Source organism: Phyllostomus discolor, chromosome 8 (genome assembly GCF_004126475.2).
Source record: "Phyllostomus discolor isolate MPI-MPIP mPhyDis1 chromosome 8, mPhyDis1.pri.v3, whole genome shotgun sequence".
NCBI classification, from domain to species: domain Eukaryota; kingdom Metazoa; phylum Chordata; class Mammalia; order Chiroptera; family Phyllostomidae; genus Phyllostomus; species Phyllostomus discolor.
This window is the reverse complement of record NC_040910.2, coordinates 38,581,058-38,598,376: the sequence shown is the minus strand read 5'-3', so window position 1 is coordinate 38,598,376 and position 17,319 is coordinate 38,581,058. Positions and strand designations below refer to the sequence as shown.

Here is a 17,319-nt window from a genome sequence, read left to right as displayed (position 1 = left end):
GGTTTTATTTTTTAAATGAATGCCTCCCTGGCTGGGCGGTTCAGTTGGTTGGAGCATCATTATGTGCTCCAGAGTTGCGGGTTCATCCCTGGCCTGGGTACATGTGGGAGATGGCCAATCAATGTTTCTTTCTCTCTCACTTCCTTTCTCTCCAAAAGCGATGGGAAAAAATGTCCTTATTATATGTCCTCATATAAAATATATATATTTTTAAGTAAATAAAACCAGCCCTGGCTGGTGTGGCTCAGTGTATTGAGTGCTGGCCTGCAGACCAAAAGGTCACTGGTTTGGTTCCTGGTCAGGGCACAGGGGTGGGTAGGGGGTGGGTCCCCAGTTGGGGGCTTGCAAGAGGCAGCCCATAGATGTTTCTCTCGCACATGGATGTTTCTCCCTGCCTTCTTTTCTTTCTCCCTACCTTCCCTCTCTGTAAAAATAAACAAATAAAAAATAAAACTTTTAAAAATATACAATAAACAAAATCAATACACACACCCTTGGGTGAGGATTAAATATATACTGAATATAAAAAATTTAAATGTATAGATTCTATTGGATCCCAGTGCAAACAATCCAACAGCAGAGGGTTTAAAATTATGTAGACCATAAGAGAAATTGGCCACGGCCCCTATACTTCAGTATGTTAAGGGGTAATTGCTAGGTGTGATAATTGCATTGATTATGGCTACATTAAGCAAACAGATACATTCCAAATATTAAAGGATAAAATGATATCCTGAAAATTGCTTCATAATTATCTAGAGGGAACTGGACATTGTGGGAAGACACCTGATGGAAAATTGTTGAAGGTCAGTAATGGATATTATGAATTTTTCTGAAATCATTCTCTCTACTTATACAAAGTTCGAATTTTCCCAAAATAAAACATTAAAAATAAACAGGGAACTAGTTATGAAAGGGTTAAGTACATTCTCTATAATTATGCTCTGTAATGCAAGTTTGTTCCTAAAAGGGTATTCAGAAGATGTAGGAGATTGCATTATTTTTTCAAATTTTTCAATCCCCTGGAACAATCTGGCAATGTCTCACAGTAGTAAGATTGTAATTCTTCTCCCCTTCATTTTGAACCATGTGACTTGCTTAAGACAATGCTATGTGTGCGAATGCCATGAGAAAAAACCCTGAAATGTGTTTGTGCATTTGGCTTTCCTCTGTACTTGGAGTGATCCATTATGAGGAACCTTCCCCAATGTGCTGTTGGTTAAACTTCAGCCCCAGAATGGACATGCTTGGATCAGAGCTAGGTCAGCTCCAGAATGGACCTGAAGACCCATCACTTGGGTAACCGACCCAAGCCAATGGCCAAATCTGTGGGCATGAAAATGCTTATTGCAGCATGTAATAAACAAAATGGGGCTAATAGTTATTTACACATTAACAATAAATTTAAAAGTCACACAGTTTGCAAGTTAATGTCAGGCAAAACATGCCCTTTATTAAGGAGAAACGTTCTGTGCTCTGGGGTTGTCTAGGTCAGAGAAGGAAGAGATTTTCTAAGACTGACAACAGATCAAGAAAGTCTCCATGCAGGAATGGTTAATGGGTGCTTACATTTATTTTATGCAAACAAAATGATGTCAATTTAAATATTTGGAAGCAAAGCTTCACTGAAATGATGATAGGAAGATTGAATAAATTCACACTGAAATGTAAATTGTGTTCATACCCTTGCCACATAGCAGTTTCACTCGGTGTTCTACTGGAAAACTAACAAGATGGCATGGTCTGAACCCATTACACCACAGAGACTTTGGAGAGCCATTTTGGTGTGGTCTGTCCTTTCCCTTCAACATCAATGATCACAATTTAAAGAACTTCATCCTAGGACAATTACCATTCAGGAGTTCATCTGTCAGAACGACTATTGGTTAGAAAACTAGAGTAAAAAATATCAATATATTTGGAAAGAAATTTAGATGGCTCTGGAGAATGGGACATGTCATGGGGAGATAATAGGCTTATTCTAGATTGGGTCATACTGGAGAAGAGTTGGCCCTAACCCAATATGAGGTGTCCTTACAAGAAGACAGGCATGCACACAGGGAGAAGAATGCCCCATGAAGATTAGAGGTAAGCTGCCACCAGCCAATGAACTCCCAGAAGCTGGGACAGAGCTGGAACAGATGCTCCCATGGCACCTTCAGATGAGGCTGGTCCTACCCACCCTGTGATTTTGGACTTCTGCCCACAGAACATCGAGACATTTTCTGTTGTCCCAAGCAACCCAGCTGTGGTACCTTGTTATAGCAGCCCTAGGAAATGAATAGTATACAACTGATTTGAAGACACGATAAATAGAATATTTCTAAGAAATATCTACAGATTTTCCTTGAAAATAAAATACATTTTGATGACATAAACATAATTAAACTTACGTGATGGAAATCTCCCCAAATCTAACATATGAGGAAGATACTTGTTGTCACAAGGAAGAGCTGGCTCAGCGACACACTTCAAAATGTAATAGATTCACAAAGTCCCAAGTGTTGTTTTATTTTGCTGCAACATTGTAGTTTTTGTGGTGGATGCAGGATCAGGGAGCCACTGGAAGTATTACAAACCCAGTGTTTGCTCTACAAATTAGACCATAGAAACTACGTTAACTTACAGAGAGGCGAGTGAATCATAGCATTAGAGGTCACAAACCATGAGTCTGGATTTGCGGTCTGGAGGACACCTTACAATTTCTAGAAAAATCCAGGTTGGAAGTACTTATCCACATAAGTGGATCCCTGATACGGAGCTCATGGAGCTATCTGTGGAAGCCTATACCTCTGAGAAACGTGGAAATCAAACACTTGCCATTTCTCTTGATACTCTTGATTACTAGGGCAAAGAAATCAGGGAAATGGGCTGCAGTCTGGTATCCAGAAGTCCCCACGCATCTTTCTATCACACTTTAAAGCGGTTCCCAAAACTTAGTAATTCTGCCTCCCAAATCTCATGCCAAGTTAGGCCATTGGTGAATTAGAACATGGAATCATAACGGGAAGGGATTCTGGGAGATGTAGTTCCAACATTGTTGACAAAGAACAATCCAAAGAACCATCTGAAACTATCTGTGGTCATAAGGGTCTCTTAGTAAATACCTACCGTCCAATTCCTAATCACAAGCAAAAACAAACAGCGATGAGCAAAAGTTGAAAACAACAGCCCACATAATTTTGTAATTATAAAAACTATTAGGAAAAATAGAATAAGGCTCCTCTGGCCAAAAATAAAGACCCTCAATAAGGCAGAAAATATATGAAGGGTGATATCCAGTATTTGCCACACTAAGCCAGGAGGCAAAGTCCAACAAATACCAAAGTGTCATTGTTCCAAGGACAATTTAAAGAAATTAAAACTACCAACATACTGAAAATACACTTTTAATCATCTATGAGTCCACAAACTAAAGATAAAAGCCTTGTAGATGGAAATGTAAGGAAAAAACACAACAGAAATTGTGTGTACTGTAGCTAAGAGTATTTTCAGAGTTATTTTTTCACATAAATATTTCGGTTCTTATTTGCAAAAGAACCGAAAATACACGCCCTATGGGTGCAATTTAATGATGGGGTACTTGCAAAGGCAAAACCACATGTACGACTTTCATAAGATCTCTCTCCTGGTGTGAACATCCTGAAGCGTCGTGCACGGACTCCTTTGCAGGAGGACTTCCCGCATCAAACATCAAACGTACAGTGTGTTTCTGCAGCATGTGTTCTCACGTGTCTTCTGAAGGATGAGGAGCAGCTAAAGGCTTTCCCGCATTGCTTACACTCATAAGGTTTCTCTCCCGTGTGCATTCTCATATGTATCGGTAAAGAGGATGGCCACTTGAAGACTTTCCCGCATTCCTTACACTCATAAGGTTTCTCTGCAGTGTGCGTTCTCACATGCTGCTGCAGAAGTTCGGGCCAGCTGAAAGCCTTCCCACATTGCTTGCATTTGTGGAGTTTCTCGGCAGTGTGCCTCCTCATGTGTTTTTGTAAGGAAATGTGGCAATAGAAAGCTTTGCCGCACAGTTTGCATTCATACGATTTGTCTCCAGGATGCATTCTCACATGTTCTAGAAAGCAAGCAGGCAAGTTGAAGGCTTTTCCACATTGTTTACACTCATACGGCTTCTCTTTAGTGTGCGTTCTCATATGTTTTCGTAAGGAGATGGGCCAGTTGAACGTTTTTGCACACTGAGTGCATTCATAAGGCTTCTCTCCGGTGTGCACTCTCATGTGTCCTCGGAAGGATGAGGGATGGTTGAACGCTTTCCCACACTGGTTACATGCATAGGGTTTCTCTCCACCGTGAGTCCGTTCGTGTCTGCGGAATGACTGGGGGTAAATAAAGGCTTTCCCACACTGTTTGCACTCATAGGGTTTCTCTCCAGTGTGAATCCGTTCATGTCTTCTAAAGGACTGGAGATAGATGAAGGTTTTCCCACACTGTTTACAGTCATAGGGCTTCTCTCCCGTGTGCATTATCATGTGCCTTCGAAAAGCTGAGAAGTAACTGAAGGCCTCTCCACATTCTTTACACTTATGTGGTGTCTCCCCAGTGTGTGATATCATGTGTCTTCGAAAAGTTGAGGAATAGCCGAAGACCTCCCCACACTCCTCACACTTATAGGGCTTCTCTCCCGTGTGCGTTATCATGTGTCTTCGAAAAGTTGAGGAATAGCTGAAGGCTTTCCCACACTCCTTACATTTATAGGGCTTCTCCCCAGTGTGCATTCTCACGTGACTAGTGAGACTGGAAACATCGATGAAGGATTTCCCACACTGCTGGCACTCACAGGTTTTCTCCGCGGTATGGATCCTTACATGCCGATTGAGGGAAGAAGTACGAGGAAAGGCCTTCCCACATAACTTACACACGTAGGGCCTCTCCCCTTTGTGGGTTCTCACGTGCGCTCTGAGGTGTGAACAGTAACTGTAGGCCCGCCCGCACTCCTCACATTGATACGGTTTGTGTCCGATGTGAATGGCAACGTGCCTCCCGAGGGACGCATGGTGCCTGAAGACTTCTGTGTGTGCGCTGCACTCATACTGTCCTACTTCAGGCAGAGTTTTCTGATACAGGTTAAGGTCGGAAATCTCACTTAAGCCTTCCCCACACTGGTCATTACTTTCACAGAGTCTCTCCACCACACGGTCTCTGTTAAAAAGTGAGAAACATGTTATAGTAGTTTGATTCATAATGGTTTCTTAATATTTATTAATATTAGAATTACGTTTTCACAGATCTCAGTGAATGTGCTCATCTTCTATCCTGACTTTATTTTAAAGTGGAATGAACTGAATGGATTGAGCACAGCCATTGTGGCTGTGTTTCTTAAACACAGACTTTTCTCCTGATTCTTTCCTACTGTTTCTAACACTCAACATCTGTGTCACATTTCTTAAATTTTTTTTTGAGAGCGAAAGGAAGGGAGGGTGGAAGGGAGGGAGAAAAACATCCACGCGCGAGAGAAACATCAATTGGCTGCCTCTTGTATGCGCCCTGACCAGGGACAGTGCCCCAGGCCAGGCACGTGCCCTGACTGGGAATTGAATCGACAACCTTTCGCTTTGCAGGGCCATGTGCAACCAACTGAGACACACCAGTTAGGGCCTATGTCACATTGAAGGAATTTTTGTGTGTGTGAAAATCTGAATAAATAAATTTGAGTGAGGCTTATATGGGTTGTGGTTTGTTTGCTTTTTGAATTTCACGACATACTAATATTGTTCTGGAATGCGACTCACCTTGGATATCTCCCCTGGTTTGTCTGTGGATCTTCAACACTAAGCTCTTCCCAAATTTTTCCTAAGACGGAGACTCGAGAATTTCTGGCAAACTTTGCTATTTTATCTTCCTTGGATATTTTATTCCCATCAATATCCTGCTGAAAAACTGACCTATTGGCCTTAAATTGAGTCTCGTCATCTGAAAACAGAAAGGGAACAAATCTTACAAGAATAAAGGTAGCGGTTAGCCAAAAAAGATACTGAGAAGACACTCTGCCAGGGCTTCGTCAGTAACAAGTACAAGGGTCACAATGGTAAGCAGTCTCATAAACAGTACAAATCTCCCAGTGACAAAAACAAACCTCACTGGGCCCCTAATGACCCATGAAACCCACATCCGCCGATGACACTTCTTTGCGCACACAAAAACCTCAGTCTAATATGCAGATTCTCGTTCTCATGGAAGAACTATTAGATTCTAGCTCTATGAGTGTCTTATTAATTAATGTATACCCTTTCCACATCCCATGTCTGGGAACAGTCTTGATATGCGAGAAATGCACGTTCTCTAAAGTGAGAAGGAACGAAGTGAAGGAACAAGGTCACTCTTACCCACTGAGGCCAGGTTTCTGAGGGTCTCCAGCATCACGTCTCTGTAGAGCTCCCTCTGAGCAGCATCCAGCAGAGCCCACTCTTCCAGGGTGAAGTCCACAGCCACATCCGCAAAGACCACTGGGTTCTGAAATATCCAACATACGTGTAGGAGGATGGGGGAGACTCACAGCACTGAACAAGTGGGATCAGTTCACAGAAGATTCTGTGGTCACCCAACATCCAGTCTATGACTACGTCAGCAGAACCTCTCACCCCATATCCACACTCGTGTCCTCATAGATTTAAAGCACCACTAACACAATGAACTTACCTCTACATTTTTACTGTGACCACATCAAGACATTCTCTAACCAAAGGGTTCAGACCACATTAAAGAAATTAAAGGGACCGGTGGGGCCACTTTATCCCCCACCAATCCCTTGCGACACAAACACTTCAGCTCCTCCCTCACTGCCCACCACATCACTCAGTACAACATGGGGCCCACAGTCAAACCTGGATGAGTGGTTTTTATAAGTTTCTTTTTTAGCCCTGACCAGTGTGGCTCAGTTGGTTGGGCATTGGCCTGTAAATCAAAAGGTCACCAGTTTGATTCCCAGTCACGTTGCAGGTTTGGTCCCACACACACGAGGGACAATTAATTGACATTTCTCTCTCACATTTGATGTTTCTCTCCCTCTCTTTCTCCCTCCTTTCCCCTTTCTCTAAAAATAAAATCTTTTAAAGTTTTTAAAATAATTTTATTTTTCAATTACAGTTGACACAATATTAGCTTGAGGTGTACAACACAGTAACTAGACATTTATATAACTTGTGGAATGACCGCCCTGATGAGTACCCACCTGGCAGCACACACAGTTATTCCAATAGTATCGCTGTACTCCCTGCGCTGTACTTTACATCCCATGACCATCTGGTAACTGCCAATCTGTACTTCTTCATCTCTTCCCATTTTTGCCCAGGCGCCCCAACTCCCTTCCCATCTGGCAACTATCAGTTTGTTCTCTGTGTCTATGAGTCTGTTTGTTTTGTTTGTTCATTTGCTTCATTTTTTTATACTCCACATATACATGAGATCATATGGGGTTTGTCTTTCTGTGTCTGACTTATTTCACCTAGCATAATACCCTTTAGTTCCACCCATGTGGTCACAAATGGTAAGATTTCACTCTTTTTTATGGTTGAGTCACATTCAATTGTATATACGTGTAGGTAACATCTTTATCCACTCATCTATCAGTGGACACTTACATTGCTTCCTTATCTTGGCTATCGTAAGCAATGCTGCAATGAACATAGAGGTGTGTATGTCTTTTTGGATTTCTCATACACGTATTCTTGCTGACCTTGAGGACAAGGTTAAGAGTGCCTTTTTGTCAAGGAGTTAACTGAAGTCAAAACCTTCCAATCGTAAATCTGCCCTTGATTTTAAAAAAAAAAAACACGTAAAAGATTCACCAGTGCCTTCCCACAAAGGAAACACTCCCTCATCTCAAATTCCAGGAGAAGGTTGATTCCCCACAAACCATCCAGGAGGCTGCACTGTCAGTGTCTCTCATTCCCTATCCCGCTTCCACCAGGCCCATGAGCATGTAAGACCAACCCCTATGCACACGAACGACCGAGCTGCATGCTTCCATTAGGCCCTAGTTTTTTTTTAAAAAAAGAATATCAACTCACTGACATCCATGAGCAGGGGACAGAGAAAATACCCTCAGTCAACTCTGCTGCCAGAACTTATCATTCAACAGTATAATAGTGAAGTAGGACTATTCTTGCTGTTGGTATGGGGAATGACAGAAGGACCCAAAGTTGGCTAAATTGACGTTGGGACAGTTATCTGCTATATTTCCTCCCATAAAGCTCCCTCACCCATTGTGCAGAAGAAGAATTGACACCTCAGGCCTGAACTTTTTATTTTTAGAAACGACTGAAGCACAGCTTGCCATAACCAGTGTCTGGGACCTTGGACCTGAGAGGTATCACACCACTGGAATTGATATTCCTCACAGTGTCTAAACTGTCTGTGCAGATGACAGCATTGATGCCGAACACCTATTTTCCTGACGCCAGCTGTCAGTAAAAACCCTGGGCACTGGGTCTAACAAGCCTCCCTGGTAGACAACATTTCACATGTTGTTACAACTCCTTGCTGCGTGCACTCTGTCTGACTCCATTAGGAAAGGACTCAACAGCGTGCCCCTGTTTTCCTGCAGCTTTCTCCCCATGTGCCTTTTCCTGTTGACGATTTACCTGTGTCCTTTTGTTGTAACAAATCATAGTTAAGAACGCAACTATATGCTGAGTCATGAGAGTCCTGATAGCAGGGCCTGGGAGCGGTCTTTGAGACATCAGAAGTAGGTTTGCTGGAACACCGTGCGTGACCCATCGAAACACGGCAAAAACACTGGGAAGAGGGAGGATGAAGAGGGAGGGGATGGGGCTCTGGTGCTGGGTGGCTATGGAGCTGTCCGTGGTTTGAAAGGGCGGCTGAGCTGCTGTCTGGTGGGAGGTCAAGCTGACAGAGGTAAAAATGACAGATCTAACTCCAGGAGGGCTGGCTCCCTGCACAGATGGGCTACTTCTGGCCCTGTCAGCTATGTGACAGGAGAAAGCAAACAAACAAACAAAAACAAAGGCAGCCCTAGTATGACCTTTGAGTTTTGTTCTCTCTTCTAGCACACAGAACAAAGAACCCCCAATTTCTCAAAGGTGAGCTTTGGATGGGCAAAAAGTGCTAAAAGTTTGCATTCATTTGGGAGAAAAAAAGTAAAAACTTTAGATAAACCAAGGGGAAATGGGGTGCAGAGCTCAGCCAGCTGGGGCTGCAGTAGCCTCCTGACCCACCCTGGCATTCCGGCCAGGACCTTCCCCAGCAGCTATAATTTTACCCCTGTAAATGCTGAATTTGTAACTAGGGCCTTGTTATCCATTGAACTGTCCCCACACAAGATATGTTTAAATACTAACCCCTGGCACCTATGAGAGTGGTTTTACTTGGACATAGTGTCTTTGCGGGTGTAATTGAGTCACGATGAGGTCATTACAATGGGCCCAAACCTGACTGGTGTCCTTATCAGAAGAGGAAAATGCCACACGAGGGCAGAGAAGCCTAGGGAAAACGGCCATGTGAAGACGACACAGAGACTGTGCTGCCACAGGAACAAATGCCTGAAGGTACTGGAAACCGTAATGGACAACGAGGGTTCCCAGAAGCCTCAAGGGCCCTGAGGGAGCACGAGCCGGTCAACACCTTGATCTCTGACCTCCAGACTCCAGAACTGTGAGGCGACAAAATTTCAAGCCCCCACTGTGGCCACTTGTTCTGGAGCCTTAGGAAACTAACACAGGGTCTGACTGAATTGCAATGAGAATGAAGGGGGGAGAGACTTTTACTTAAAATGGTTTTGATTTGTCATTCCTGCATCTTGCATGTACGACAAAAATGGAGGTAAATGGTGCAACCTTATGATTCTATCGGCGCTAGTAGGGCCATCCCGATCCGTGCAAAGAAAAAAATGTCTGTGTGACGCCACATCCTCGCTTTCTGCCACTGGTGCATGGGATGGAATTTAGCCTCTCAGTATTAGAAATAAGATTAGGTCTCCATAACTGATGGCTTTTTACTATGATTTTTACCTAGGTTAAAAAAAGAAGGCAACAAAGTAAAAACAAACAAACAAACAAGCCATCTCTACATGGGAAGTCGATTTTTGGAATTTCAAGTAAAAGTTTCCAGTTTGCTAAAGAGTTCTTAAGAAGACCTATTTCTGATGACCTGCAGAGGCTGATGGTTGTCCAGCAGTGGGTCAGTTTGGATTCTAAGACAGACGAGACAACAATGGCTTAGGACAGTCTCATCTGCTACTTGCATGTGGAACCCAGATGTCTGCCCCTGCAGTGTCTCCGCTTTGCTCCTGAGAAGAAAGACCCTAGTGTTTGATGGCATTCTGAATTCACATAGCTTGCATTTTGACCTCCTAGATTTGACCATGAGCTAAAACCCAAGAGTCCACGATGGGCTGCTGCAGCCTCAGTATACATTGTGCCGGCCCAAGAGCAGGAGTAAGCTCCATGAGCAGGATTTCAGCTCTAGGAATGTGGATGATTCACAGCAGCACTCTGTGAGCCCCGAACTGTGAAAACCTCACAGATGCCAGTGGGTCTGGTGGGGTCACTTACAGTTGTCTGTGACCAAGGCCCTGTTCTCCAATGGGACCATCTAAAACCAAGCTGATCCCTTCACAGCTGGGAGCTTCCCTGCTGACAGATCACCTCCATGTGTCTGACTGGTGAGGTGGGCAAACCGGTGCCATGGATAAGTGAAACTGTCTGAAACAGACCACCTCAGGCAGTCCCTCTGAAGCAAGAACTGCGCTGAATTATTAGGTCTGCGCTGAGAACTCTGAGGCCACAGTGGGGGCCCTGGGGACCTGGCTACCTGACCAACACATCCTGCAAGGCACTACTGCAAACTGTGTTTCCAGGGGACTGAGGGTGCCCTCCAGGACTGTACTTCTCAGGTATGTGTCCTCACAGGACACCGTGTTCTCTGTGGATAGGGCACACAGGTCAACTTCAACTTACTGGCCAGAGTTATGCTGTGTGGGAATTAATACCTGGGGCCAGGTAAAAACAAACAAACAAACAAACAAACAAACACAGGTATTTGAAGAAAACTGCCCCCCTCCCCCGTACCTTACTGGCTTTCTAAGACCTTTATAGCAAATGGGATTTACTTGAACTGGCCAGGTCCAGGACCCCTAAAGGGCATAACCAAAATCAGTATTTCAGTTGGGTCTCATCCTGCTGCATAGGGTCCTACTAATAATTTTGCTGTAAAGATGCCTTGTCCAAGAGGTGTTAGCTGAGGAGGCCTGAAAGTCCTTATCCTCAGAACGTCCCACATGCAAGGTTGGCCCTTGACCCGCACATGGGAGGGATCTCGGATGTCGGGAGTTTCCAGCACCCTGATACAAGTGGCTCCATCTTCCTTTTTACGTAAACAATAGGGCTTCTGCCAAAGACCTGCCTCAGGACGGATGTACCATGTGCATCAGGCCAGGAAGGAGATGTCTGCATGACAAGTGCCAATAAAAACTCTGTAACCAAGTCTCTCATTAGTTGCCCTGCTAATTTCAAATGTGTTGCCACACTTGGCTGCTTTGCAATGTCACTAGAGGGGACCCTGTACCTGTTCTCCTTAGTACTTGGCCTCAGGCACCTATCTCCTGGGTTGATCCTGCTTTATTCTTGCTGCTGCAATAAATCACGGCCATGATCATGACCGAAGGCTGAATCCTAGGAGTCCTCCTAGACCTCATGAACGGAATTAGTGCCCTCATAACAGAGGCTCCAGAGAGCTCCCTGGACCCTTCCACCAAGGGAGGATACAGTGAAAAGACAGCCATCTATGAACCAGGAAGATGGCCTTCAACAGATGCCAAATCTACCTGCACCTTGATCTTGGACTTCCCAGCTTCCAGAACTGTGACAAATACTTATTTGCTGGTTATAAGCCTCACAGTCTGTGGTATTTTTGCTATAGCAGCCCCAGCTGACTAAGGAACTCCCAAACACGCTCAGCTTGAAACCATCAAATACTTTAATAATCTACAACATTCATTTTTTTAAATGTACCATTGAGTACCCATTGCATGCAAAAATCTTTACCAAGAGCTTTATACACATGTATCAGCTCTGTAAAGCAGACGTTACTAAAACTGGTTCACAGAAGGGGGAAGGCAGAATGGTCCACAAATAACACCATGCAAATGCCTACCACTTGTACGTCTTTCACACACCCCTTACTCACAGCCGTTTTGTCACCGTAACTGCCGTTTCCCAACATGATACGGAGACAAGCTTGGTTTCGCTCAGCACTATGGGGAAGCGCCAACGGAAGCATCCTATCCCGTGCTTACGCCCTCGTGCTCCTTTCCGGGCAAATTCCTGTCTCCTGTGAAAGACCGCTTTGTTTGAAGCCCTTACCTCTGGCTCTTTCATTTAGTACAACTGATTTAGGTTACAGCGACATGGGCCCTCGTACCTGAAGGCACTAGGGCTAGAGCCCTGAACAAAAAAATTATGAACCTCATGGATCTTCAATTCTTTCGGAGGAAAACAACACACGAGCAAATCAAATATAAGTACTAAGGAAAATGTGGCACAACAGCGGGGGCCAGGAGGGACCTATGTGTCACCATGCGTGTATTTTTGTACCTGTCGACACTGACATAGATAAATATGAATGACCAGCTGCAAGGTAAAGAATAAAACAACCCTTTGAAATAACACTACAAATTGATACCCAAATTGCTTAAAATATATATGTATATTATTATACATACATGTGTATCTATGTATGATTCAACATACTAGTTACATACATCAGAGTGAGGGGGCCTATCACCGAGGTTCAGTTCAAGTGGGGTATCTGGTGTGAAAGCACATTCTACATTTAGGGCTGAATTTCATTTCACAGATAATTATTTTTTAATATTTCTGATGACTTTACATATGTCACATGCATTTCCTACACTGATGTTATATTATACAAGAGAAAACTCTAAAATCAATTCATATAATTTGCCTGTAATCATCTTAGGAGTTGCTAGAAACTATTTTATAATATTCAACAGTCATACAGCTTACACTGGAGAACAGATGGTAACGCGTGTGCGACCTAATAAAGGAAAACTGATAACACAATGTTCAAAAAATAACAAAGAACATTTAAATGGCATGATGTTGTTTTCTCCCAAACAATTAGGGACAAACCAGATACGCTCAGGACCTCTCTTCTGCTCATCATTACACTAGAGCCAGTCTAGACCCAGCAGAACACAAACGTACAAGAACTAAAGAAGGAAAAAGCCTTGTCTTTATGCCTACCTCTGTCAATTGTACATGTAGGACATCAACAGAACAACAACAACAAAATCACAGAGTAAGATTTTTAAGAAGAATCCACGGTAAAAATTCAATACAAAAATACAGTTCATTACCGTTTCAATTAACAGCAAGTTGGAAAATTCACTTTAAAATGACAGTGCATTTATTATGGTACCCCCCCCCCCCCCAAATTTAATTAGTGCTAACAAGTCTAAAGAGGGCTATAAAAACCCAAATGGAAGAATTGTAAAACAGTAAGAAAAGTAACAAAGTAAAATGAAACGCAAGGAGAGAAGGCACATGTCCTAAAACGGAGGACTCAGAGGTACCAAGGTATCAGCTCCTCCAAAAGAGACCTAAAGTTTTCGTAGAATTTCATTACATCTCCAAACAAGATTTCTTTTCCTTAGGACTTAAAAAATACTAATTTTATAAATCTAACAGGAAAAACAAATATCCAAAAAGCGCCAAATGTTCTGAAGAATAAGGCAGGGGCCCACCTATCACAAAGCAAGGATTTTAAAGCCATTAAATCCTGATGGAATTAGCAGAGGCGTGGACGACTAAATCCACAGAAAGGATCACCTTGAAGTGGGACCTTGTTTGTTAATTTACGACAGGGCAGCTGTGGCAGAGCAGTGACAGAAATGACAAATATATGAGACAGTAACGAAAAGTTATCTAAACAGACTTCCGGCAAGATGGAGGAATAGGTGGACGCACCGTGCCTCCTCGCACAACCAAGATTAGAAAACCAATAATTTACAACAATAATTTACTATCAGAATAACACCCAGATCCGGCAGAGGATTTATCTGAATGGAAGTCGGGCAGCCAAGAAGTTGAAGTAGACGCGTTCATCCGGACTGGTAGGAGAAGACAAGCCGGCGGGCGCGGGGCTGGCTCGGGTCGGCGGCGCACAGAGGTCGGGGGAAGGTTTGGCGCGAAATCGGCGCAAAAGCCATCCGGCGCGCAAGAAGGCAGCGGTGATCCCTGAGTACGCAAGCTGCGGCTGGCAGACCCAGAGGGGTAGCGATTGTGGACCAGGGCAGAACTCGTGGCCCAGAAGCCCAGACAAGGGTCTGAGTCCAGGGGAACGGAACTACCGCCATTGTTTTCTCCCGCCCCGCCCCCACATATAACGTCACAATCTAGCGACTGGAGTGCCCAGCCCTGGTGAGCACCTAAGGCTCTGCCCCCCACCGTAACAAGAGCAACCAGACCGAAAAAAAAAAAAAAAAAAGGAGAGACGGGGGGAAAAAAAAAAAAAAACAAAAAACCCCCAAAAAACTATGTTTTCAACAGAGCAGATCAGTCCCCCAGGACTCATCCTTTTGAGCGACCAAGAACTAGCCAATCTATCAGATGCGCAGTTCAAAACACTGGTGATCAGAAAGCTCACGGAACTGGTGGATTTTGGACGAAATTTAGATGAAAGAATGCAGATTACCATAAAACAGATGCAGGAAGACATGCGGAGGAGAGCCAATAGTGAAAGGAAGGAATATGAGTCTCAAAACAATACAGTGGACCAGAAGGAAGATAGAATCAACCAAGCAGGAAAGCATGATGAAATAAGAATTCAAAAAATTGAGGAAAAGATTAAGAGCATCCAAGACACCTTTAAACGTTCCAATATCCGAATTATAGGGGTACCAGAATGGAAGGGGAAAAGCAACAGATTGAGCACATATTTGAACAAATAATAAAGGAGAACTTCCCCAATCTGGCAAAGGGAACAGTCTTCCAAGAAATCCAAGAAGCTCAGAGAGACCCAAAGAAGTTGGACCCAAGAAGAAACACACCAAGGCACATCATAATTACATTAGCCAAGGTAAAAACGAAGGAGAGAATCCTAGAAGCAGCAAGGTAAGGGGACAGTAACCTACAAAGGAGTTCCCATCAGACTGTCAGCTGATTTCTCCAAAGAGACCTTACAGGCAAGAAGAGGCTGGAAAGAAATATTCCAAGTCATGAAAGACAAGGACCTACAACCCAGATTGCTCTATCCAGCAAAGCTTTCATTTAGAATGGAAGGGCAGATAAAGTGCTTCTCAGATAAGGTCAAGTTAAAGGAGTTCATCATCACCAAGCCCTTATTTTATGAAATGCTAAAGGGACTTATCTAAGAAAAGAAGATAAAGAAAAGACATGTATAGTAAAAGGACAGCAAACTCACAAATATTAACAACCACACCTAAAGCAAAACCAAAAGAAACTAAGTAAACAATTAGAACAGGAACAGAACCACAGAAATGGAGGGCACATGGAGGGTTAGCAGCAGGGGGGTGGGAGGAGGAGAGAGGGGGGAAAAGTAAAGAGAATAAGTAGCATAGAATGTAGGTTGAAAGTAGATAGGGGGAGGGCAAGAATAGTATGGGAAATGTAGAAACTAAAGAACTCATAAGTATGACACATGGACATGAACTAAAGGGGGAAATGTGGGTGGGAGGGGGGTACAGGGTGGAGGGGAGAGAAGGGGGGAAATGGGACAACTGTAATAGCATAATCAATAAAATATATTTAAAAACAAAAAAAAAAGGAAAGTTACCTAAACAACAAAGATGTTTTACTCCCACCTTTTCCATAGATAATATCAACTTACTATAGATTAAAGTAAAGGGTATTACAGATAATAGCAAACCAGTTTTACCCACAGCCACAAATTCTCCACCCTGCCAAGGAAAAGAACTGATATTTTGGTGAATCTCTGTAATTCACCAATTCACCTACTACACTTCATAGAAATGTCTTCACTTCTCTGCTACCATTTCGGGAGGTTTATCCCTGTTGCTCTGACATTCTTTTCCCCAGCAGGAATTTCAAGGCTAAACTCTGGAATTCCATTGCTTATCGCTCAAAGGCACAGACCTGAGAAAGGAACTACACACCGGAGGGAATCTGAAAAGAAGGTTTAACAAATGGCATGAAAGACAATTCTCTTTTTTTCCCCTGAAACTCACCTCTTAGAAAAATATTTTAACTTTCTTGCTCTATTAATTAAAAGCATTTTAACTTTAGCTAAAAACTGAGGCTCCAACAAGTGAATACATCTTTTCAAGGTGACAAACCCAGGGAGGGGCAGGGCTGAAATGAACGCAGACACAGCTGACTTCAGACCCAAGGGTCCAGGGCAGACATCCCACCACGTGGGAGACCCCGCCCCTCAGCACTCTGAAGGGCTCCTAAACAAAGGACACAGGCTGGTGTCCCCCTGTGAGTCTCCTGTGCAGGTGGCTTTGCAGGTGACTGCTCTACCTCACTGGGGATGGCCTTTCCCAGTCTTCTGCGTTCGTTTCTCTGCCTTCAGGAGCCCGAATTATTTCCATCTTTTCTCCTCAATACCAGGATCCAGTCAGCTGACAACCGTGACCCTCCAAGGATTAACAACCAAGGTCTTGGTCGGTTAGAGACCGAGCACGTACCAGGAGATCCGTCCCAATGGCGCCCCCAGCTAGGTCTCCGCAGACTCCCCGCCCACCCCGCAGTCTGGCCGCTGTTAGGAGCCTATCAGGGACTGATCCTCGCCCCCCTCCCCGGTGGATGTAGCTGTGCGGATCTGAGTCTTCCCATGCCGCGGTCCTGAGACCCCGGACCCCGCGCACGGGCCAGACAGCACGCCAGGGCTCCACCCCGGGCCAAAGAAGAAAAACTAGGGTCGAAACCCTGGGGGGCGCATGGAGCCCCGGCCCACGGCCGCTTCCAGCGAATTCTGGCTGGTTCGAACCAGACCCGGTCATGTGCACTCACCATCTCCCCGCTCTCAAGGGGTCCTCCAGGCGGCCCAGGAACATGAGAGCTACGGGTTCCAGGCACCTGGGCCTGCGCTGGGCAGGTGCGTACCTACGCCGCGATCGGTCGGGAGCAACGTCCACTCCTTTCCACGGTATCTCTGATTGGACATTGTTGGAAATCCGGCATCTTGATTGGACGGCGTTTTCGGGCACACCGCCGTCTAGGGCCTCTGATTGGACAGTTTCCAGAGACCCGCCTCTGTTTTCCTAACTGTTCCCGACACAACGCCCTGAATCCCTGAGCGGACAGGTCTCTAACCCGCCCCCTGTATCCTGAGTGACAGGCA

General features: G+C 44.3%; 1 protein-coding gene and 1 long non-coding RNA gene across 2 annotated transcripts; both read right to left on the bottom strand.

The window, feature by feature from the left end:
- Positions 1 to 1,605: 1,605 nt before the first annotated feature.
- Positions 1,606 to 17,118, bottom strand: ZNF555 (zinc finger protein 555). Its single transcript, XM_028520116.2, has 4 exons — positions 16,989 to 17,118; positions 6,342 to 6,468; positions 5,748 to 5,928; positions 1,606 to 5,157 (listed from the first exon to the last, which is right to left on the bottom strand). Exons 1-4 carry the CDS (start codon positions 16,989 to 16,991, stop codon positions 3,687 to 3,689), a joined length of 1,782 nt encoding a protein of 593 aa, XP_028375917.1. The 5' UTR covers positions 16,992 to 17,118; the 3' UTR covers positions 1,606 to 3,686.
- Positions 8,012 to 13,456, bottom strand: LOC118501985. The gene is made up of 2 exons (XR_004904653.1): positions 11,170 to 13,456; positions 8,012 to 10,896 (listed from the first exon to the last, which is right to left on the bottom strand). It is a non-coding gene; the product is annotated as an uncharacterized LOC118501985 (long non-coding RNA).
- Positions 17,119 to 17,319: the final 201 nt, after the last annotated feature.

What these genes read in the sequence shown, in the direction of transcription:
- ZNF555 (XM_028520116.2), bottom strand. An exon ending in CAGAAACCTGGCCTCAGTGG is followed by an intron (nt 5,929 to 6,341) that starts GTAAGAGTGACC and finishes TTCTGTTTTCAG; the next exon opens with ATGACGAGACTCAATTTAAG. An exon ending in AACCAGGGGAGATATCCAAG is followed by an intron (nt 5,158 to 5,747) that starts GTGAGTCGCATT and finishes ACTTTTTAACAG; the next exon opens with AGACCGTGTGGTGGAGAGAC.